At 38.2% G+C, this 25878-nt stretch overlaps 1 protein-coding gene across 1 annotated transcript in view; it reads right to left on the bottom strand.

The window, feature by feature from the left end:
- ADAMTS19 (ADAM metallopeptidase with thrombospondin type 1 motif 19) overlaps positions 1-25878 on the bottom strand; it is a 287126-nt gene that overhangs the window by 153570 nt on the left and 107678 nt on the right. Inside the window, 1 exon segment of the mRNA XM_027775296.1 lies at positions 1574-1679. Within this exon segment, the coding sequence (XP_027631097.1) occupies positions 1574-1679 (106 nt within the window).

The following is a 25878-nucleotide window of genomic DNA, read 5'->3' as shown; positions in this document are numbered from 1 at the left end:
CGTGCGCTTGCCAGACAGACAGAGAGACAGAAAGCGAGAAATCACCCCCCAGGGGGGATGGCCATGCCGCAATCCCTTCTCCTCCATTCTCTTCTCGGGATCTTGGGCACGCACGCACACACGCCCAGCGTGAGTTTAAGCCACCGGGTCCGGGACTTGAACCACAGTCGACTACATGAGAGTCCAGCGACATAACCATTACGCTAACTGCTGGTCCCGAAAATTAGATCACTTTTTAAATAATGAAGGCCAAACTAAATGTGTCTTTCACCAAAAAAGCATCCATAAAAATCACTTCCCTGAGTATGACCTTGTTAAATCGGAGGACAAATAAATTTGTACTACTGGGATCAGCAGGTGGCATGGTGGTTGAGGCACTGGACTCCCACGTGGCCAACTGTGGTTCAAGTCCCAGACCTGGTAGCTTGCTCTCTCACATTCTCTCTTTTTTTCTCTCTCTCTTTGGTGAGCGCATGTGCCCTGTAGCAAATTAAAAAAAGATAATAATGATGACAAATAAAATAAATAATTCTTTTTAAAAAATTGTGCTACTGATACTGTCAATTAGGGAAGTCTTTAGTCTAAGTCTGATTTCCCCAATTGACATCATTTCTGTTATAATAAACTTCCTGAGAATATGTCCATCGTTTTATGAATTTGAATCTCAAACTAACCCTTACCAAAAGTATTATCCCCATTTTACTGATGAAGAATCTAAGGTCTAAAAATAGCAGATAACTTAATGGATAAATCTGGAACAGTGTGACCTGAGCTGGTGACTTAAATTCAAATCTTTGCTCCAACAATTAAATTTCTGTAACTTTGGGAAGGTAACTTAATTCCTCTATGCTTCAGTTTTCTTTCCTATAAAATGGGTACACTAATAGCACCACGTCACAAGATCCTTGTGAGAATATACAAAGAAGCGATTAGAAATGTATCTCGCACATAGTGTTATGTGAGTGCTGTTGTTAACTATTTTTGCATTATTATTATCAATACAATGAGACTTATAACAGTAACTACCTCTGTGATTTTTGTTTTAAATGAACTCATCTTTTAAAGTGATTCGAACTGTGCCTGAGATATAGTTAATGTTCATTACATGTTAATTATGTGTTGAACTTAATTCTCTTTCAAGTAATTACCCCTAAACCATGCAAGGCTGGCTAACGTGTTTATTTTGTGCTGGATAATAACAAAAATCGGTACTATGATAGGCTGCAAGTATTTTTACTTTATAAATCTTCCCCTTGAGTGTTGAAAACAAACATAGCTTTGGAGTCTCATGATTACTGAAATATTGATATGGTTTGGAAATATGTGCCAAAATCAGTCATGATGTTATGATTGTCTTGAAGAGAATTTTAACACTCTTACTGAATTTGTAAGGAATGGCTACAACCTTCAGAAGATACTCTCGAAATTTAGACAGTCTTCTCTACATCTTCTTGTTTACCTAAGTTTTCAAAACCTTGAAGTCCAAAGAAGAAAACCCAAGATACTCATGCAATTTAATATTTTGAATTACCAAGTTGTAACCTAACATGTAACAGTCACCAATTTTACTTACTTGTGACCCATTTCATGAGCAATTGTGAATGCAAGATTCAGGCCATTGTCTTCAGCAATAATACATTTTCTCTTTTCACTACACATCCCATTCAAGTAAGCTATACCTAAAAAACACAAACCGCAGTTGTCATATGTCTGAATTAAAATTCAAGGATTTACACTAGGTCTTAGCAGTAGACATGAAAATGAGAGTTGCCTCCACTCAGATGCACCAGTACGAAACTATGGGATCCAGTCCTTATAAATGACATTGTAGGACAAAAGGTGTAAGTCAATCGATAAACTGTTAATGTCTGCTTTCAATTTCATATTTTAGATCAAATTATTTATCTAATTATAAACAACATACCATAAGGATATATTTTATATATTTCATACAATTTTATTTTTTATTTCTGTGTAAGATAAGTGAATGGTCACAACTTAGGAAATGTATATTAAAAAAGACCATGTTATGTATTTTTCAATTTTGTGTCAAACTTAGCTTCAAAGAAATACCATAAAATAAAATAAGTGTACATTTACATTTTGAATTAACACAATTTAAAAATGTTATTTTATTAAATACCATTTTAATTAATATGATATTTGAGCTATGATATTTGAAAAAAACTGAAAAGGTTTTTTTTTTTTTTTAAATCTCTTGCTAGGGGCCAGCAGTTGGCATAATGGCAATGTCACTGGACTCCCATGTATTCAACTGCCATTCGAGTCCTGGACCTGGTGGCTTAAACTCACACCGGGCGCATGTGCATGTGTGCCCAAGATCCCGAAAGGAGAATGGAGGAGAAGGGACTGTGGCGTGGCCATCTCCCCTGGGGGGTGATTTCTCGCTTTCTGTCTCTTCTCTGTCTCTCTCTGTCTATTTGGCGAGCACACGCACCCTATAGCAAAAAATTCTCAAAAAAAAAAAAATCTCTTGGCTAATAAAGTAGTCCATTTGCAGAGTACATGATATTGCAATATTAAGATATAAAACTTCAGCAAGACATTTGGTCTTTTGGTTTAAGTTATTAGCAAAAATGTTATTCTTCCTAATTAAGACATATTTCTGAATAAAGACAATGTAATGAGAAAGTGTAATCTTCAAAGCAGAAATTTTAATGTTATTTTTAATTAACAAAAGTTATTATAGTATCTGCTATTTTGAATTAATTGTATACTCTCTAATTCCCATATCCTTGTAACATAAACTTTAAGGTTGTATTTTTTTTTCTTTAAGTTTTGCCATACACAGTATGCGCTCACTGTAGAGAGAAAGAGAGACAGAAAGCAAGAAATCATCCTTCAGGGGGATGGCCATGCCACAATTACTTCTCTCCCTTCCTCGTTGGGATTTTGGATGCGCGCGCACACATGCATGCACCGGGTATATTTTCTAAGCCGCCAGACAGAGGAATCAAACTGTGCACTCCACCATGTAGGATCTCATTGCTTTAACTGCCATATCACCTGTCTGGCCCAATTTTAAGCTCATTTATAGATGAATATATTTAAGGCCTGGACAGGTGAAATGGTTTGCCAACGACCACGTAACGACTAAACATGACATAATAGAGATTTGAGTCCAATTTTGAATACATTTGCCAGGTGATTTCTCTTTTGCTTTTGAATACAATTTAGTGCAGTTTCCCCTGGTTAAACAAAGACGGTTAGCTAACTGTGACTTGTTTTCTCTCCAGAAACAAAGAATATGTTAAGGAATAGTTAAAATTAAAAGAGTAAAGTGGCTTGTCCATGTTTTGGAAAGTCAGAAGATTCACTGAAGAATATAAATTGATTTAGTGAAAGTCACAGACAAAATGACCGAAGGGAGATCATCAATGAGAACAGAATCTGTGAGCATGGTAGGACTCCAGAAAGGCTCAAGACTGTACATGGTTGCGGAGAGGTACTGCAGGAGGGCTGAAAATGAAGACTAGCTGAAAGCATAGATTCCCACATGGCCAATGGCGGTTCGAGTCCCTAAACTGGTGGCCTGAAACTTATGCTGGGTGCCATATATGCACATGCCCAAGATTCCAGGGGGAGAATGGAGAAGGAATTGAGGCATGTTCATCTTCTCTCAGGTGTGACTTCTCACTTTTCCTCTCACCATCTCTGTTTCTCTCTCTCTGGTGAGCCCACACTCCCTAAGGTAAAAAGTTCTACCCAAAATATTAAAAAGAAAAAATAGGAATTAACTACAAAAGAAACTGCAAAAGTATGAAATAAAATTCAAGATACAGTCCCCCTATATATTTACAAATAAAAATGTATTTTACAGAAATTGCAGATCAACAAATAAATCAAATGGCTTCCTTTGAATAGATGATTGGATGGACAGATAAATGACTGCACAGATGGTAAGCCCGACTACTTCATTTGGCTTATTAAGTCAGCTGAAATTACACCAAGGTTAAGCCAAGACAAAGTAGGACAGAAAGTTGACAGTAGTGACAAACAGAGAGGGGCTGGAGAAGGGAGAAAAAAGGGGGAGAAAAACATATACCTTTATCTAATTCCATTAAACAACAAATCAAATAAAAACATTTAAAAATTTAATCAAAAAATAGAAGTTAATGAATGGACCAGTCAGTTTTGTGGTGGTTCAAGCGGCTTCATTCCACAGGTCAACTGCATGGACTGAGTCTCAGACATAGAGGCTTAAAAAGCACATGGGGTGTATGTGCATGTGTGCCCAAAATCTTAAAGGGGAAGATGGAGGAGAAGACATTGTGGCATGACCATCTCTCATGGGAGGGTACTTACTCACTTTCTCTTTCTCTCTCTCTCTCTCTCTCTCTCTCTCACTCTCTCTCTCTTTCTCTGGCAAGTACACATGGCCTTTGGCAAAATTTAAAAACAAACAAACATAAAATAGTAGATAATATGCTTTATAACAGATTTAAGCCATGTCCCTATTTAATATGATAAAAAGTGGAAAACAAGATCTGGATATAATTGATCTTGTGTAATAATCAAAGGAAGAAGAAAGGAAGGAGGAAAGAGGGGGGAAGAAAGGAGGGAAAAAAGTAGATCCTCTCAACAGAATATTAAAATCTTCTTGAGCATTTTATATGATATTATAAAATTTTATATTATATTATATAAATATTATTTTATAAAATATAATAATTTGAGTCATCTCACCAAGAAATATTACATTAAACTCATCACCATTAGTATGATAATGACCATTGATTAGGATGAAATTTCTCTTAGGATTTCCATTTATTTCACTTTTTTCACAACTACAACAAGGCCTTTATCCTCTTTAGATTTGAAACTCAGCTTACGTGAGTTATCATCATATGCTATACCTGTCTGCCACATGGTCAGGAGAAACTGAGTTTAGTTAATAAGTTCTACATTTCTTCTCCTATATTCCTTCAAACACCCTATTGTCCACACATAAAAATATTATTTTGTTTTCAATTCTTATATTTCCTATATATTTCTAGTCTAACTGCGTTGGCTACGATTTCTAACGCGCTATTGAAATATATGGCAGAACTGAGCGTCTTATTTTTCCTTGTAAGTTTTACAGGCATGTGCACAGTTCCACAGTTGCAGGTAGTGTTTTTCTGTAGACCTTTCATAGGTATAGCTTATTAATGTAAGGAAATAGGTTTCCGATATTCTCACATGTCTAAATGAAAAAGAAGGCAACAGGGTCTGGTGCATGGAAAAGAGGTGGAGAGGAGGTGCTTGGTGCTTTGTGCAAAACGGTCAAAAGATTGGACTAAACAGTGAGGGAAATTCAAGAAAGCTGGTCAAGTACTAGATGAATGCGGGATACAAACGAGTCAGAAAACATGTTGGTTCAGCTAAGCATGGAGAGCATGAGCTTGGAATGCCATTTATATGCTCAGTTGAGTGATAGCCAACCTAGCGCTAAAACAGAGAAGAGAAACATTTGCATTCATTTGGGGATATAGTTTGGTAGGTGTAAAGGAAAAATCAACGGGTGTAAGAGTAGGCAGCAAATTTGACTGAAAGAAGGAAGAGTATCTGCAGGACTATAGGGAGGTTAAGAAAAAAGGTCAGAGGGAATCTAATAATTTGGAGAACAAAATACCATTGTCAAGAGAATGAAATTATGAATGAAGGAAATGAGACACTATGCAAAAAAGTACTGGAGATCATGATAAGAGAGTGAGATTTAGGGCTTTAAGATATTTGAGGTGGGGACCAGCAGTTAGTGTAATGGCTATGTCGCTGGACTCCCACGTAGTCGACCGTGATTCGAGTCCTAGACCCGGTGGCTTAAACTCACGCCAGGCACATGTGCGTGCGTGCCCAAGATCCCGAGAGGAGAATGGAGGAGAAGGGATTGTGGTGTGGCCAATCCCCCCTGGGGGGTGATTTCTCGCTTTCTATCTCTCTCTGTCTGTCTGGCGAGCGCACGCGCCCTATAGCAAAAAAAAAAAAAGATATTCGAGGTGGTGTGGTGGTTAAGGCTATGAACTCCCACGTGGCCAACCACAGTTTAAGACTCAAACATGGTGGTTTACTTTCTCATTGTCTCCCCATTCTCTCACTCTCTCTGGTAAGCACATGTGCCCTATAGCAAATTTAAAATAGTAATAAATAGAATTAAATAAATGATTCTTAAAAAAAAATTCTGAGGTCAAGTTCTAGGATATGGCTAGGTACTGTCAGGAGAGTAAAAGGTGGAGTCAGAGGTCATCCAGATTGAGGTCTAGGAACGACTACATAGTATTGGGTGGATTTCCTGATATGAACATGAAATCACACATGGCCTAAATGAAGTTAGGAAGGTAAGAAAGTGGCTAACATCCATAGGAAATGTCAAAAATTAAGATCAATCAATTGCAGCTTTATGATGGTATCGCTCAGTGGCTTCAGATGAAGTGTTCATAATGAGGGCTGGAGAGATTTTAACTCAGAAGCTGAACTGAGGAGCGAGAAGAATGCAATGAATATACAACTTCTATACTTTTCTTGTACCCGTCCTGTGACATAGAGGAAAAGAAAAGACAAACAATGGACTCTGAGAAAGCTGCAAGCACCAGGTTATAGGAAATCAATGACTATCAAGTGGGCATGTAAAAGAAAAATAGTGATAAAAATAATAACTTATATGGGACCAGCAGTTAGTATAAGGGTTATGTCGCTGAACTCCCATGTAGTCAACCACGGTTCGAGTCCAGGACCCGGTGGCTTAAAACTCACGCCAAGCATGTGTGTGTGCATGCCCAAGATCCCGAGAGGAGAATGGAGGAGAAGGGATTGCGGCGTGGCCATCCCCCCTGGGGGGTGATTTCTTACTTTCTATCTCTCTGTCTCTCTCTCTGTCTTTCTGGCAAGCACATGCACCCTATAACAAAAACCTCTCCCAAAAAAATAATGACAACTTATAATACAAAGAAATATTTCATACAATAAAATATAAATGGTATAAAAACATGAAATATTCCAAATGATGAGTAAACATTCATATGATTACAACTATGTAAAACCCATGCCACTATATATTCTCACAAGTAGAAAAAGAATCAAGTGTGCTGATTTGCTAACAGTAATTATGTTAAGTGGTAAGATTATAAGTATTTTTCTTCTTTTGCTTTTTTCTAAATCATTTATTTATAAGTTTTATAATGAGGAAATTAAAGACTTACAAACATGATAATCATGGTTATGAATTTTTTTTTTTTAAGATTTTTGTCATAGGGTGTGTGCTTGCCAGAGAGAGCTAGAAAGAGAGAGAGGGAAAGTAAGAAATCACCTGGGGGTGAGGGGGAGGCACGCTGCAATCTCTCCTCCAATCCTCTCAGAATTTGGGGCATGTTCACAAACATACCAGCACAATTTTTAAGTTGGCAGATCCAAGACTTGAACCTCTGCCTGCCATGTGGGAGTCCAATACCTTAACTTCTACACCAACTGCTGGCCTGTGCCTATGGTAATAAGTAGAACTTCTTAAAGACCAGGGTACGATTTAAAAAATGAAAATGACCTATCTCTATTTTTTTAAAGTGTTTCTTCTATGAGAGAAGAAGAGAAAGAAAGAGAGACAAAGAGACGGGTACCCCTACAGAATCTTATCACTGTGATCCAACCTCTACATGAGCCAACTCCTAGATCAATGTCACTCCCACATCCGGTGTATGTAAGGAAGTCTCCAGACCTGAACCTAGAATGTTTCCAGTGTGAGTCACCCTTGCAGTGTTGTGTTACCTTTCTGCCACTGTTGAGCTTCCTAATTTTCTTTTTTGTTAAGTGTAAAGTCAGACTCTTCAATAAGACTCGGATAGGTTTGAATTTCCTTGTTCCAACATTTGGCATGCCAAGGAGTTTTTCACTGATTTGGAAGTTACAGAGAATAATTGTAACCATGAGTAATCTAAATGACTTGCATTATTTTGTTTAAAAGCCCGTGCTTTACAGTTCCTTTCAAGAACCACATGTTTCTTATTATAATAAGGGCTAGAGGTTAGAAGGGGGGAAGGATTTAACACAGCTGTTATTTAAAGGTACATGGAATACAGATCCTTTCAAAGCACTCTTAACACAAAGGATTCTGGATATACAAAGCAAACGAAACAACCTAATTTCTCATCTAAAAATGATCTAGTTATGTGTGAGGAGTCCACAGAACCTCTCACCTGAAAACAAACTTGCTATCCTAGGACATGATATGATACACTTCATCAGGATGTGCAGAGACTCCTGAAACTCTAATGGATGCATTTCATGATAATGGACTAATGAGGAAATCAGAGCTTTTATGGGATCGGCTGGATATATCTGAACATAAGTCATTTGGCCCCAAAACTTTTGCTTTTACCCACTAGCTAGAAGATCAGGGTTTAAAATTCTAGCTCTTCTGGTACAAAATCCTGACATAAGCCTAAGTAATGTGTTTACCCTCATATGAATTATGAGAATTATGAATTAAGTTATTTATTCATGACTCCTTTTGCTACCTGAGACCTGACATTACAAACAGTATAATACGTGGCGAACAGGTAAATACAAAGACTGAGCACACACAGGAGTGAGAGCCACATCAGCGCTCATTTTAAAATGTGATCAAGGGGACCAGATGATGGTGTAATGGTTATATCACTGGAATCCGATGTAGTCAACTGCAGTTCAAGTCCTGGAACTGGCAACTTAAAACTCGTGCCAGGCCTGTGTGCGTGCGTGCCCAAAAATCCTGAGACAGGAATGGAGGAGAAGGGACTGTGGCATGGCCATCCCCACTGGGAAATAATTTCTTGTTTTCTGTCTTGTTGTATCTCTATCTCTCTGGCGAGCACACATGTCCTATGGCAAAAATCTCTCTTTAAAAAAAAAAAAAAAGAATGTGATCATTAAAGGGACCAGTCGATGGTGTAGCGGTTACATCCCAGGACTCCCACATGGAGCCAGATCCCACACGGCCCATTGCAGTTCAAATTCCACCTGGAGGCTTGAAAAACACACTAAGCACATGTGCATGCATGTCCCAGATCCTAAAAACAGGGAGAAATGGAGGAGAAAGAATTGACAATGACTTGTCCCCATGGGCAATGCTTTCTAACTATTTCTCTCTATATTGCTGTCTGGTGAATTTACATGCCTTTTAGCAAAAAAAAAAAAAAAAAAAAAAAAAATCCTGGATTGGGTTTGACATAATTCCTCTGTAACTTGCTGTAAAGAACACATGTGAGGGACCAGCAGTTAGTGTAATGGCTATGTAGCTGAACTCCCCTGTAGTCGACCACAGTTCGAGCCCTGGACCTGGTGGCGTAAATTTATGCTAGGTGCATGTGTGCACGTGCGCAAGATCCCGAGAGGAGAATAGAGGAGAAGGGATTGTGGCATGGCCAGCCCCCCCTCAGGGTGTGATTTCTCATTTTCTGTCTCTCTGTCTCTGTCTTTCTGGCTAGTGCACGTGCCCTATAGCAAAAAAAAAAAAAAAAAAAAAACCAACAACAACAACAACAAAACACACGTGAAACATAATTAAAATATTAATACAATTTAAAAAGAACCATCACTCCCAAAACATCTGGTGTCACAGTATTCATATTTTATAAGATAGTATATGGGGAAAAAAAAGTTATGTTTATAGGGAAATACTATACAATCACCAAAGGCATTTGACAATACTTTTTATATGTCATAGTCTCAAACTACTGATAAAATGATCTTAAAATGATCTTTCAATATTCATAGATTTAGTTATATGAAAATAAATAAAAATATTAAGATACAGAGAAGCAAAACACTCCACATAAAAATTTTGATTTGATACACACATACACACATACTCTCTCTTTACACCTAACAATTAAAAGATACATATCATTTTCACACATGTGTTACTTTTTTTTTCAAAGTTGCCAGGGCAACTTAATGCATATATAAAAAATAATGTTGTAGAGATAATAATATTCTCTAACCATATTGCAATAAAATCAGAAACCAACAAAAATATTTTTACCCTTTCAATTTCTCCCTCCTAATAAATGGATATTTTAAAACAGACTTCTAGGATGAAGAGGTGTTGTGGTGGTTAAGGCGCTGGAGCCCACATAGCTGACTCTGAGGTTTGCCTCTTGTACCCAGCAGCTTCAAAAATGCGCCAACCACATGCCCCAAATCCCCAGAGCAAAATGGTGGTGGGAAGGGACTACAGGATGGCCATTCCACTGGGAGGTGATTTTCTCACATTTCCTCTCTGTCTCTCTCTAGTGAATGTGCATGCCCCATGGCAAAAATTTCAAAATTGAAATGTTTATTTATTTATTTATTTATTGGAGAGGTTTTTGCTATAGGGCACGTGTGCTCGCCAGAAGGACAGAGACAGAGAAACAGAAAGCAAGAAATCACCCCCCCCCCCCGAGAGTTTAAGCCACTGGGTCCAGGACTTGAACCGCAGTTGGCTACATGGGAGTTCAGCAACATAGCTAAATATTAAGAACCAAATGCATACACCCCTTACATAACAAAGCTAGTGTAGTATAGTATAGAGCTGTTTGTAATAGTCCAATATTCCTGTTGAGAACAACTAGGAAGTGCAGATAAAATGAAAAATAATACTTTTAAAGATATTAGATATTATGGATGAGCAGTTAGTGTAATAGCTATGTCACTGGACTCCCACGTAGTCGACTGTGGTTTGAGTCCTGGACCCGGTGACTTAAACTTACACTGGGCGCATGTGCGTGCATGCCCAAGATCCTCAGAGGAGAATGGAGGAGAAGGGATTGCAGCATGGCCAGTCCCCTTGGGGGATGATTTCTTGCTTTCTGTCTCTCTGTCTCTCTCTGTCTTTCTGGCGAGCGCACGCGTCCTATAGCAAAAAAAAAAAAAAAAAAAAAAAATAGGGGATAGACATTTTCAAATCTTAAAAATAGAAGATAGTCTCAAAAGCAAGCTAAAATCTATAAACCTTTTTTCTCTGTTTTTTTCTCTAATGGTATTTGCTACTTTTTAGCAAAAAACAGATGCTGAGAAGGTGGTAGAGGACAAAAACTCATAATATACAGGGAGGGAACAATCACAGGTGATATATACTTATGATCTACATCCTAGAATAAGAGGCAACAGACAGCAAGACGAATTTATTATTCAGTGATCCATGGCTCAGCAGAGAGAAGCCAAGATCCACATAGCAACCACATCATCTTTTTGGCTAGCCTGAAAACGTGGCTGGCACGTGTGCGAGTGCCCAGATCTGACAGGTTGAAGGACAGGAGGAAGGAGATGGCAGGTGTATCCAGATTGTATGGAGGACGCTCCTTTCTCATCTCTCTCTCTCCCTCTCTCTCTCTCTCTGTCTTACTCTCCTGTGCACACACACACAATTTATGACGAATGAAAAATACATATTTTGCGAAGCAATTGCTATATGTGTTTCAAAAAACGGTAAGATATTAACACAGAATAGTAAATATCAGCAAAGACAGAATCTAGAACACTGATAAAACTGCTGTTGAGACTGAAGAAGTAACAGAAACTTTCATTTATTGCTGGTGGGAGTGCAAAATGGTAGATGCTTTGCCAAACTGTAAGGCAGTTCCTTACAAACTAAATATACTCTTGACCTAGCCATGGTGGTGCAGGTGGTGGGACACTCTTCTGATATGCTGGAGCAGCATTTAAGATAGCAATTTAGATCCCAGGTTGACCAGAAACATGTTAGGTGTGTATATGCACCTATAATCCCAGCTAGCTGGAAGACCAAGGAGTGAGGAGGTGGCAAACGCAGCATAATGAGATCCTATCCAGGCTGCCTTTCTCTCTCTCTCTTTTTCTCTCTCATGAACAAATAAACAAACAAACTAAGTATAATCTTACTTTATAATCCAGCAATCACACTACTTGGTATTTACTCAAAGTAGTTGAAAATTTATGTCTACAAAAACCTGCACATAGATGTTTATGGAAGCTTTATTCATAACTGCCAAAACCTGGAAAAGCTGAATGGTAGATAAACTTATCTACCATTCTATGAAATATTATTCAATGAAATATTATTTAGTGCTAAAAAGAAATAAGCTATCAAGTAATGAAAAGACATGGAAGAAACTTAAATGCACATTACTGAGTAACAGAAGCTAATTTCAAATGGCTACATATCATATGACGTCAACTAGGTGAAATTCTGGAAAAAGAAAAACTACAGCAATAGTAAGATTAGTTGTTGCCAAGGGTAATGGAGGAGAGATAGATGAAGAGGTGTACCCTAGAAACTTTTCATGCAGTGAAGTAATTCTGTATGAGGGCGCAAGGTCGATATTTTGCATTCATCCAAATCTGTAGAATACACAATACAAGAATAAATCCTAATGCTAACTGTGAACATTGGTGATAGGAATGTGTCAATGTAGGTACACCATTTGTAACAAATGTACTGCTTTGATGGAAGATGTTGATAATGGGGAAGGCAAGGCATATGGGGGGGACAGAAGGTGTAAGAAATTTCTGAGCCTTCCACTCAATTTTGCTATTAACCTAAAACTGCTACAAAGATTAATCTGTTGAAAAACGAACCAACAAAGCAAGCAGAATCAAACATAAATGAAACTGAAATTAAAAAACAAAAGATGAGAATCTTAAAATATCAAAAAAAAAAGAAACTTTACTTCAAAACAATAACAAGGCTGACAGTTGATTGGCACAAAAACAACAAAGGCTGAAATATTGGAAAGACATGTTTAACGTTTGAAAGGGAACGAAACCTGCCAATCTCTAGTTCTACACTAAGTGTAACAAATTGTTTTAGAAGTAAAGGTACCATAAGATTGTCCTTACACAACCAATATTAAAGGCCTGTACTAGAAGAAATGTTCATTTAGTGAGAAGGAAAAATCACCCTGAAACAGGAAATGCAGGAAGAAATGACCACAAGGAAGAATAAATATATGGGCACTGGGTCAGCTGGTGGCATGGTGGTTAAGGTGGCTGGATCCCACATGGCTGACTGTGTGGTTTCAATCTCAGACCCAGAGGCTTGAAACACATGAGGCACCTGTGTACATGCTTGGAGTTCCGAAAGAAGAAAAAAATGGAGGAGGAGTTGCGGAGACTACACATATAGTATGTATATAGTCTCCATAGCAGAATGCAAATACCTCAAGTGCAGAAAAGTACTGAGAAATCAGTTTGTCCATTCCCAATGCGTAAAACAGTGCCTAAAATTCTTAGAAGAACTTGATAAATATTTAAGCAAATGAATGTGGATTCGTGGGTATTTTGTATGGGATAGTGATCATACCTTTTGGAATATGCCAATGTTCATTTCTCTTTGGTATTTCCATGTAGGTAACGTCTTTCTAATCCTCTAAATGTTCCTCTCTGATAGCAGGTGAGGACGGACAAGGATTGATATATTATCTGGCATAATGGACAGCAGACTGGGAAAGCCCACACCAAGCGAGAATGGCTGAAGCAGAGAACTAATGAAAAATACCTTGTGATTCGGGAGAGAGGACTGAGCTGCCATTGCTGAGCATACTATGACTTGGACTGGATGGAAGGCCAAACGGTGAGCAGGTTAAGGGAGGAGCATACGGACAATATAGCTGGCACTCAGCAGCATGAATCAGCAGGGAGAGTATTGGGGTCCGTGGGGAGATAAAACATGTCCTGGAGACGAGCTGAGTGTCTGACCAGGCAGACATTCTTGACTTGAACTCACCAACTGTATTCTTGGCAGCCAAGTCTAGCACATGCCCCATGCCCTGCAGTAAAGAATTCACTGCAGAAGCACAAAGATCAAAGGCCTCTGAGGGGAGCAGATGAACCTGAGACTGGTGGCCTACAGACAGTCCACCTCCCAGTTGCTTGGGAAAGATCATGTTAGGAGCTAGAGGAACTCTTGGGGAAAATGAGAATTTAACACAGAAAAAAACTGTCTACTAAAAATTCCATTTAAACTAGGGAAAAAACATTAATGGACATGTTCAAGTTTTCATTTTTCTGGAACCAAGTGAGGTAGGGACATAAAAGGGAACATGTAGCACACTGCAGAAAATGAAATGCTGCATCTCTTTGCTTAAGTTAATATAATGTTTTTGTTTACTTTGCCATGTGTTTAGAGACAAAATTAGGTACAGATGGGAATATATATGTTAAAAAATAAAGTGTATGTGGGGACCAGCAGATGGCATAATAGTTATGTCGCTGGACTACCACAGAGTCGACCGTGGTTCAAATTCCATACTTAGTGGCTTAAAACTAACACGGGGCGCGTGTGTGTGCATGCCCAAGATGCCAAGAGAAGAATGCAGAAGAAGAGATTGCAACATGGCCATTCCACCCGGGGGATGGTTTCTCACTTTCTGTCTCTCTCTCTCTTTTTCTCCGGCGCCAAAAATCTCCCTAAAAGAAAAAAAGTGTGTGTGTGTATGTGTTTGTGTGTGGGTATGTGTGTCTGAGAGAGAGAGACAGGAAGAGGAGGAGGAGGGAGGAAAGGGAGAAAGCAAGAGACAGTATTGCTATATCATATTCCTGCTCTAGCCTCCCAGTTAGCTCAGACCACAGGCATGTGCCACCTTGTCTAGTCTACATACGTTGGTCAGGAATCAAACGCCTGCCTCCATGTGGCCGCAGACTCCAGCTGCTGTACCCTCCCACTTGCGCCATGATGGCTGGGCCTGTACTATTATTAATAGATTTCCTAAAAGAAAATAAAACACAAATCATTCATGATATATATTTTTTTAATTTATTTTTTAGAGAGATTTTTTGCTAGAGGTATGTGTGCACACCGGAGAGACAGAGAAGGATAGAGAGACAGCAAGCTAGAAATCAAACCCCCCGGGGTAGGGTGGAGGTGGCCACGCTGCAATTGCTTCTCCTTTCTCCTCTCAGAATTTTGGGCATACATACACACATGCCCAGAACGAGTTTCAAGCCACTGGGTCTGGGATTCACGAGGACTGAGCTGCCATTACTGGGCATACTATGACTTGGACTGGATGGAAGGCCAAACGGTGAGCAGGTTAAGGGAGGAGCATACGGACAATATAGCTGGCACTCAGCAGCATGAATCAGCAGGGAGAGTATTGGGGTCCGTGGGGAGATAAAACATGTCCTGGAGACGAGCTGAGTGTCTGACCAGGCAGACATTCTTGACTTGAACTCACCAACTGTATTCTTGGCAGCCAAGTCTAGCACATGCCCCATGCCCTGCAGTAAAGAATTCACTGCAGAAGCACAAAGATCAAAGGCCTCTGAGGGGAGCAGATGAACCTGAGACTGGTGGCCTACAGACAGTCCACCTCCCAGCTGCTTGGGAAAGATCATGTTAGGAGCTAGAGGAACTCTTGGGGAAAATGAGAATTTAACACAGAAAAAAACTGTCTACTAAAAATTCCATTTAAACTAGGGAAAAAACATTAATGGACATGTTCAAGTTTTCATTTTTCTGGAACCAAGTGAGGTAGGGACATAAAAGGGAACATGTAGCACACTGCAGAAAATGAAATGCTGCATCTCTTTGCTTAAGTTAATATAATGTTTTTGTTTACTTTGCCATGTGTTTAGAGACAAAATTAGGTACAGATGGGAATATATATGTTAAAAAATAAAGTGTATGTGGGGACCAGCAGATGGCATAATAGTTATGTCGCTGGACTACCACAGAGTCGACCGTGGTTCAAATTCCATACTTAGTGGCTTAAAACTAACACGGGGCGCGTGTGTGTGCATGCCCAAGATGCCAAGAGAAGAATGCAGAAGAAGAGATTGCAACATGGCCATTCCACCCGGGGGATGGTTTCTCACTTTCTGTCTCTCTCTCTCTTTTTCTCCGGCGCCAAAAATCTCCCTAAAAGAAAAAAAGTGTGTGTGTGTATGTGTTTGTGTGTGGGTATGTGTGTCTGAGAGAGAGAGACAGGAAGAGGAGGAGGAGGGAGGAAAGGGAGAAAGCAAGAGACAGTATTGCTATATCATATTCCTGCTCTAGCCTCCCAGTTAGCTCAGACCACAGGCATGTGCCACCTTGTCTAGTCTACATACGTTGGTCAGGAATCAAACGCCTGCCTCCATGTGGCCGCAGACTCCAGCTGCTGTACCCTCCCACTTGCGCCATGATGGCTGGGCCTGTACTATTATTAATAGATTTCCTAAAAGAAAATAAAACACAAATCATTCATGATATATATTTTTTTAATTTATTTTTTAGAGAGATTTTTTGCTAGAGGTATGTGTGCACACCGGAGAGACAGAGAAGGATAGAGAGACAGCAAGCTAGAAATCAAACCCCCCGGGGTAGGGTGGAGGTGGCCACGCTGCAATTGCTTCTCCTTTCTCCTCTCAGAATTTTGGGCATACATACACACATGACCAGAACCAGATTCAAGCCACTGGGTCTGGGATTCAAACGATTGTCAGCCATATGGAAGTCCAGTGCCTTAACCACTATGCCACTACTGGCCCCTCATTTTATTGTATTATACTAAGGAATTAGAGAGGTAGTTACTGGATTCAGGACTAATTAGCACACATAGGCCACTTTTAAACCTTTTGCAAGCTTTTACATAAAATATTCATATGATGTAGGAAAACAGAGGTGAAAAATGGTTCAAGTAAACATTTAGAATAAATAGTGAAAGAAAGGGAGCCCACAGGGAGAGCGGCACGTAGGGTAAGCAGAGGCGGCTGACTCTGAACTCTGGTCTCCTGGGATGTGCAGAGGATGTCCTGGCAACACACATATTCCAAGAGAGGTTTTGTTTTCCCCGTCATTGTTTCATATTCCTGTAAGTGTTTATATAAACCACATCACTAAGATCCACCCACATGAAGACGATGGAGAGAACTGCTTTCATACAAAAGGAAGATTAATTAAGAAAACTGATGTCCGCAGGATAGTTTAGTGCTTTGCTATTGTATTGAGATTTATTCTACTTCACATTCACTTCTCATCCCCCCCCCCTTTTTTTTAAGAGAGATTTTTTTGCTATAGGTATGTGTGCTATAGAAGGGCAGATTACTGGACAGTTTTAGAAGAAGACTCTCAAATCCTTTGAGTGTTTAAATTAAGCCAGGTCCCATGTACATTATTGTGGTTTGATATATGACAACCCAATCATTAAGAATAAATATATTGCCTAGGACCAGCAGATGGTATAATGGTTACATCGTTGGACTCCTACATAGTCAAACGCAGTTTGAGTCTGAGACCCAGCTGGCTTTAAACTCGCACCAGGCACATATGCATGTGTGCCCAAAATCCCAAGAGAAGAATGGAGAAGGGATTGTAGCGGGGTCATGCCCCGTGGGAGGTGATGTCTCGCTTTCTATCTCTCTGGCTCTGTCTCTCTGGTGAGTAAATGCGCCCTATAGCAAAAAATCCTTAAAAAACGTCTTAAGTTCTTAATCTGTATTTCACTGCAACTTTGAAAATCTGCTGCTTGTAGCACATTGGAAAAGCCATATGTAGTAGATCACACAACTAGCTCTTGTAAACCAGTTACGGGAACTTTATTCATAGTCTGCATAAACAAGGCTGAAAATCGGTATTGTCATTGTGATGTTAATGAAAAGAAAGATAAGTCACAGTTCCTCGTGTTTCCAAGTGATTTTGCTCACAAGCAAATGAAATAAATTATGTTTAATGATTTCATCTGCCTTGGAGATTAACAAACTGTCATGACTCTAAAAAATAGGTAAGATGAATCACAGTTAAAGACTTTCATGAAGTAAGTTTAAGGCTACAGCTGGAAAAATTTAAAAGTGTTCTGATTGCATATAAATCAGGATTTTGGCTAACATATTTTTACAATGTTATAACGTAATCATATCCTGAAGGCATTAAACAGGGACAATTAAAACTAAAAATATCATGCTACCAAAAAGCTATATAAATTGCTTTTTTAGTATACTAGTGAAAACATAAATAGCATACATTTGTAACTACAGATCAGCTCAAAATTCAGGAGCTTGACATAATATTCCTCTATGTAACCATGCTAAATTTTTAAAGGATTTTTAAATTTCATTTATTTATTATTATTATTGTTATTTTTTAAAAATTAGTGCATGTGTGCTCACCAGAAAGAGACAGAGAGGGGAGGGAAAGTGAGAAAGCAAGCTGCCAGGTCTGGGACTGGATCTGTGGTCAGTCAAGTGGGAGTTCAGCACCTTAACCACCATGCCTCCTGCTGGCCCCAACTAATTTTGAATTTTCTGTTACTATTCATAACTTGCTTTCTATTGAGTATGATCAGTATTTTTTAATCCAAGTAAAGAAATAATTCTCTAAACTGGGGAAATTTAAGGAATATAATTAAAATTTCAAAACAACAAATATAAATATCTGATGTTCTTAAATCTCAAACTCTTAATATTTAAAATATTAAGTTTAATATAAATAGTGTTTTAACATAATTTATTAAATAAAATATATATTTACTTTAAAAAGTGACTCTCAACCTCGATGCATTTTTGAAAAGAATCTCAGTGTTTAGGTTTGTATATTAAGGAAGCTGAGAGTAAATAAATAGGCTAAAATTTTCTCTCAGGATTTGATACTTTCTTTTTTATTTTTTCCATAGAGTGCATGCAAGTGCTTTCTAAAATCCTGACTGAAATTTATTCATAGTTTTCATGACCCCCTATCTAAGTAAAAGAAGGCAAAAATACAAAAAGTAAAGTTTTAAGAATGAACACATACAATATGTGCATGCTTGCCCAATTTTATACATTAAACATATGCACTTTTGTACATCAGTTGTACCTCAGTATAGTTGTGTGTTTTTTTTAATAACCTGCCTAAAAATTAATATCTGGTGCTTTCATTTCCTATAATGTAGAGTTTCAGCCCAGCCCTTAATTTTTAGGGTCTATAGAAAAAATAACTCTCTTTTTTGAGATTCTCAACAGTAAAACTGAGATAATATTTTGCCTTTATGACACTAATTAATTTAGATAACATATTTAAAGCACATGTTGGATGGTCTGAAACATGATAACCATTAAAACATTAAACTTGGCTTTATATATAAAAGGAATAATTTCTTATTACACTGAAGTAGTGAAGGTTAAAAGAAATGATGACTTTTAAAAACCATGATAGAAAGTTGATGCTTAAAAAGGATTATTGTTCACTGACATCACTGTATAAATGTACAATGAACACAAAGCTACCACCTCCCAATGTTTACAAGAACAACTCAAAATCCAAGGAGGACTTCAGAGAGTTTTCTAAATCAAGATGAATTTTATTTGCCAAAATGCATTCAGCATGTTTTAGTATTATATAGTGTTTGAGGGAGCTATTAAAACATTTTATTATATAAACAAAATGCTGTAACTAAGATTAATCTTTTAATATTATAGTAAATGATCTTGAGCAGTATCTTAAGAACAACCAGTTTTTGATGATAATGCCTAAGAATTATGAATTCAAGTCTTATCCCAGTAATATATCTTGTCAAAGTAGGAATATAAAATATCTGATTCAGTTTCTGGCCAGTGCCTAATAAGATATACAAGAGCCAAAAATTAAACAAGATAAAAGTCCAGCCTTGCTTTTATTGTGAACCATAGAAAATAATTTTTTCTGAGAATTCGTTTCTATTTAGAAATATTCAAACTGAACATCTGGGGCACTCATGTCTCTATACCATGAGTTAAAGACATAGAGATGCATTCAGCAAGATCCTTGACCACAAAGAGAATAGAGTCTAATTGAGAAAAAGAAATGAATGGAATGCGAGTTATGAGAAAGGTATACTGAGGTACACCACATCCATGCAGAGTAGAGTCAGAGACAATTTTGAAGTCTAAAAGTGGAATTTAATCAGGATTCTGAAGAATGGCTAGATTTTGAGAAGGGACAACAAAGAAATACCCTCCCATTTGGAAATTTTAAGCACTGCATTTGAACACAGAAACTTACTAAAATCTGCAAAAAAAAAAAAAAAAGCTCAGTTCTATACAAGTGTTCAGTTACAAGAGTGAACTAATGTAAATTTTTTTAATTCATAACTCAGGACCAACAGATGGCATAATGGTTACATCGCTGGACTCCCACATAGTCAACTGCAGTTCGAGTCCAGGACCATGTGGCTTTAAACTCATGCCAGGTGCATCTGAGTGTGTGCCCAAGATCCTGAGAGGAGAATGGAGGAGAACGAATTGTGGCATGGTCATCCCATGGCCAGGGCAGAGGAGGGTGATTTCTTGCTTTCTGTCTCTCTGTCTCTTTGGTGAGCACAACATGCCCTATAAGAAAAAAAAAAATCTCTCTTAAAAAAAAAAAAAAGAAAGCACAAATCTGGGTAGATGGAGTTTCTAAAAAGGTTTTTCAAGTTAATGAGAGAATCAGCAAAGAGGCTTGGTAGGTAAAGTCTGGGCTGAATTTTTCCTTACTCTCCCTTAGGCCCTATATGAAACAGGTATCTTTGTGCGAGGACACTCAACAGAAACCTTAGTGTACTACACAATTGTAATGTTTTCTGTTTTAATTTCAACTCTCAAATTCATGTGCACTAACATTCACTTTTTACTGGACAGTTGTATGAATTTTAACACTCGTCTTGATTTGTATAATGGCCACAATAATTGGGACAGCACTACTCCCCAAAACTCTTCGGGCTATCCCTTTAAATTTACATCCTCCTTCACTCCTGACCATCAGCAATCACTGATCTGTTCTCCATCACTACTTTTCTGTTTTAACAAATGTCATATAAATAGATCCATGCAGTCTGTAATCTTTGAGACCGTCATACTTCATTCATCATAATGCTTTGAGTATCCAAGCAGTGTGATGGATTCAAGTTCATTCCTTTTCATTGTTTAATAGCCTTTCATTCTACGGATAAACCAGATTGTTTACCCGTTCACCTGTTGAAGAACGTTAGGATCGATTTGAGATTATGTTGGTTATGACTAGATCAGAACAGTCATGAATAGGCTTTGGGGGAACCTAAGTTTTTATGTTCCTGAGCTAAATTCTTAGAGATGGGATTGCTAAGTCACATGGTATGCGCATGTTTACCTTTATAGGAAATCCCTAAACTACTTTCCCAAGTGGTTGTAAAGTTTTGTATTCCCCAAAACAATGTACGAGAGTTGAAGTTGATCTAAATCTGGGTCAGCACTTGGTATTGTCAGTATTCTAAATTTTACTTATACCATTATTATAACTGTTTAGTAATATTTCACTATATTTTTAATTTGCATACCCATGACAAATAATGTAAAATATCTTTTTATGCATCTATTTGTCGTTCATATATCTTTTTTGATGAATTACTTATTTTGTACATTTTAAATAATGTTGCTTGATTTTTTCCTTTTTAAGGTTTTTGCCAGAGGGTACATCCACTAACCAGAAGGAAAGACAGAAACAAAGAGAGGAAAGGTCAGAAATCACCCCCTGGGTGGAGGGCCACATCACAATCCCTTCTCCTCCATTCTCCCCTCAGAATTTTGGGCATGCACACACACATGCCCAGCATGATTTTCAAGCCGCTGGGTCCAAGGCTCAGATTGTATTTGGCCATGAGGACATCAAGTACCTTAACCACCACACCACCTTTTGGCCTCGAGTCATTAGATTTTTCTTTTAATGTTTATTTTTTATTTTTATTTTTTTTGGAGAGATTTTTCGCTATAGGGCACGTGCACTCGCCAGACAGAGAGAGAGAGACACAGAGACAGAAAGCGAGAAATCACCCCCCAGGGGGGATGGTCACGCCGCAATCCCTTCTCCTCCATTCTCCTCTCGGGATCTTGGGCATGCACGCACACGTGACCAGCGTGAGTTTTAAGCCACTGGGTCCAGGACACGAACCGCTGTCGACTACGTGGGAGTCCAGTGACATAGCCATTACACTAACTGCTGGTTCCCCTCTTTTAATGTTTAGTTCTGTAAGGTATTTATGTAATCTGTATATGTATTCTTATATCTGGAAATGTGATTTACATTTCTCTCCTGTTCTATAACTTATATTTTAGTTCATTAGTAGAAAAAAGTATTTTCGTTATTGTATTAATATCGATGAAATCCAATTTATAAATATTTTATTTCATTCATCATGCTTTTGGTATCCTATCTAAAAACTCTTGGCCTAATTTGACTCACAATTTTTTTCTCTATGGTTTCTTCTAAGGTTTTAAAGTTTTATACTTCTTTATAAGATTCATTCCTTTGCCTACTAATGTTCAATCTTTTTAATGCCATTTGCTGAAAAAGAGTCCCGTCTTTACTAAAGAGCTTTGGGACTTTTGTAGAAAATCAATTGAACATACTCATGTGGACCTATTTCTGGAATGTTTATTTGGGTTCCCTGTTGTATATATCTACTTCTTCATGAATGTCATGCGTCGATTCTGAAGCTTTGTTTCACAAATGCTAAAATCAAGAAAGTGAAGCATGTAACTAAGGTTGCTTCACATAATGTCCCACCATCAGCTTGAGCCAGCCCCCATCATGGGCACAAATGCGTGTGCCTGGTGTGCGCAGACAGACTTCTGAATGCAAACCTAGAACCTTCACAAGTGGGTTCAGCATCACAGATATTGCATTACCATTGTGCCACGGCTGCCAGCCCCTTCTTCTCTACTAATGTAAACATTTAAGCCTATATATTTCTAAGTATAGCTTTAATCTGAACTCCCCAATTTACATATCATTTTAATATTTGTTCAGCTCACTTTGAATCTTCTCTTTACTGAACACATTATTTAGAATCATGGTATTTTTCACATATCAGGAGAATATGTTCCTGTTATCTTTCTGTAATTGATCTCCAGCCCAGTTCCATTATGCTCAGGAACATACTCTGTATGATTTGAATTGACTTAAAATTGTAAAATTGTTGGCTATGGGTTTACATTATACATTTCAACTTTCAAGGCCTATACAGAACCTGTACATTACCACTTGAATGGACTGTAGAAAGCTTAACACTATATAAGCCTCGTCAACCTTCCCATGTATCTTGTTCATGTATTACGTCTACACACATCATGAACACCACTGGACGATGTTACAACTTGCGCTTTCAAATATCAAACCTATTTAAAATACTCAAGAGAAGAAAAAGTCTATTATATTTACCTAAATATTTAATGTTACTTCTGATCCTTCTGCATTCCTGAGGCTGTAAGTCTTCTTTACATATAATTTTACTTCTATTAGAACTACTGCCCTTGGTAATTTTCTTAAAGTAGCAATCTGATTATCACTTCTCATAGTTTACCTACAATTTACAGTACTTTTATTTTAAATCTTCACTTTTGAAAGATACTTTTTAAGAAATACGAAATTCTAAAATGGAAATCCTATCTTTTGGTACTTTAAAAAAAAGGTACTTTAAAAAAAAAAAGTGCCACTTTCGTCTGGATTTCATGGTTTGTCATGAGAAATCTGCTATCATTATAATAATCACTGTTCTCCTATAAATAAGTTTTCTATGTCATTTTTAGTTTGTCTTTAGCTTTCAGTATTTTGTTACAATATCTTGCTGTGTATTTCTTTCTTTTTACCGTTTTATTTGCTTATTAATTTCTTCTGATGGTGGGAGGCAGAGTGGGAGAGTAAGAAGCATCCTTAGCAGGGTCTTCACCCTGTGACTCATCCTTAGCCTCAGTCGACCTGGATCACAGGGTAAGAATACGCACATCTTGTGTACTCAGGACGGTCCCAGATTGCAAACCCAGGACCTTTTCCCTATCTGTCCAGTGGTGTTACCACCATGCCACCACTTAGCTTCATGTGAATTGCTTCATATATTTCTTGTTTGGAGTTTGTTCAATTCCTTGAACCTGGTGGTTTAAATTTTTTGCCAATCAGAAATCTTCAGTCACATTCCTTTTCTTCTCCTAAGACATACAAAGACTACTTGTGGTATTTACCACTGGTATCTGAAGCTCTGTTTATATTACTTTTTTCTCTTCATTATTCCAGTTCTACACTTTCTCTGATCTTTCATAAAGTTCATTGACTCTTCTCTCCATCATGTATTCAGGTTATCCAGATCAATTTTCACCTTAATTATTAGCTTTTTTTCTCTTTTCATTCCTAGAGGGGACATATGCTCACCAGAGAGAGGCAGAGAAACACAGAGAGACAGCTAACACCAACGGTCATGGTCATAACACATTCATCTTTTTCCTCATTTCTCTATCCCATTACACACACATGTTCAGCATGTTTTTCAAACTACTGAAGCCAGGATTCAAGCCATGTTTGGACATGTAAAATCCAGATCTCTTAACAATTAGGTTATGGAGTTAGCACTAGTTATTCTTTATTTATTTGTTTATTTTAAAATTTCCATTTAGTTTTTCTTTTTATTCATTTTCCAAAATTTTCCATCCTTCTACTAATGTCAAGAATACTTGGGAACCAGCAGTTAGCGTAATGGCTATGTCGCTGGACTCCCCTGTAGTCGACCGCGGTTCACGTCCCGGATCCGGTGGCTTAAAAACTCATGCCAGGCACATGTGCGTGCATGCCCAAGATCCCGAGAGGAGAATGGAGGAGAAGGGATTGCGGCGTGACCATCCCCTCTGGGGGGAGATTTCTCGTTTTCTGTCTCTATGTCTCTCTCTGTCTGTCTGGCAAGCGCACGCGCCCTATAGCGAAAAACCTCTCCAAAAAAAAAAAAAAAATGAAGAATACTTCTCCTTACTTGTTAGAATACCTTTAGAATAGATGTCTTATTCTTTGTCAGATAATTCTAAAATCTGTGCATCTCAAAATTGGTATCTGCTGAGTGTCTTTTTCCACCTGAACTGAGATTTCTCTATTTATTTAATGTGGAATTATCCTGGATTGCATCCTGGGCTTTATTTTTATTAGAGATTTTTGGCTATAGGGCATGCTCTTGCTGGAGAAACAGAAAGCAAGAAATCACGCCCCATGGGGGATGGTCACACTGCAATCCCTTTTCCTCCATTCTCCTCTTGGGATTTTGGGCACACACACACACACACGCAAACACCTGGCATGAGTTTCAAGTCTCCAGAACCAGAACTTGAACTGAAGTCAGCCACGTAGGAGTCCAGAGCCTTAATCAATACTCCACCTGCTGGCCCTTACTCGGGGCATTTTAAATAGTGTGTTATAAAAATTATTTAAATCTGAATAATGCTCATTTTGGGGTTATAAAATAAACCTACTTGTGTTCAGGCTGAAAAAGTCCTAAACTTCCAAGGGTTCTTTGGGTTTTGGCTACACTACCAAGTTTTGTTTTTGTTTTGTTCTTTGTCTGCTTGTTTGTTTTTGGTTTTGCCAAAGGGGCCATGCACTCACTGGAGAGAGACAGAAAGAAATAGTGAGAGGGAAAGTGAGAAATCACTTCCTTAGGGAGCAATAGTTACATCATAATTCATTCTCTTCCATTCTCCTCCTGGGATTTTGAGCATGCATGCAAAACCCGCCCTGTGTGATTTTCAGGCCACCAGGTCCAGGACATATTTTTCCATGCAAAATGTGGGAGCCCAGTGCCTTTACCACCACAAGACCAGCTGGCCCCTACACTGTCAACTTTTAATGCCTTTGCATTGCTATTCACATGTATCTTCTGTGGACTAGTACAGGACCTGGGTGATGGTCTATTCAATAGCTAATTTCTCAAAGAAATTTTAAGATCATAACCATATAAGCTTATGGTTGGGTCAAAGGCTGATAAACAACTTTATGTAATCATTATCCTAAGGTCCTTTCTCTCCATGATCTCCCCGATACTTTCCACTTTGCTGTAGTTCTCTTGTCAGCCCTAATTCTAGGAAGCATGGAGTTTAGTTACCTCGGTCTGCTGGATACTTCTCATCACTGTGTCTGCTTCCAGGTCTAAACAGGTCACAGGCAACAAACAGTGCCGTTCACCACACTCT

The sequence above is a fragment of the Tupaia chinensis genome, unplaced genomic scaffold, assembly GCF_000334495.1.
Source record: "Tupaia chinensis unplaced genomic scaffold, TupChi_1.0 Scaffold000541_1, whole genome shotgun sequence".
In the NCBI taxonomy this organism is placed as follows: Eukaryota; Metazoa; Chordata; class Mammalia; order Scandentia; family Tupaiidae; genus Tupaia; species Tupaia belangeri.
This window is presented reverse-complemented; position numbering and strand designations above follow the sequence as displayed.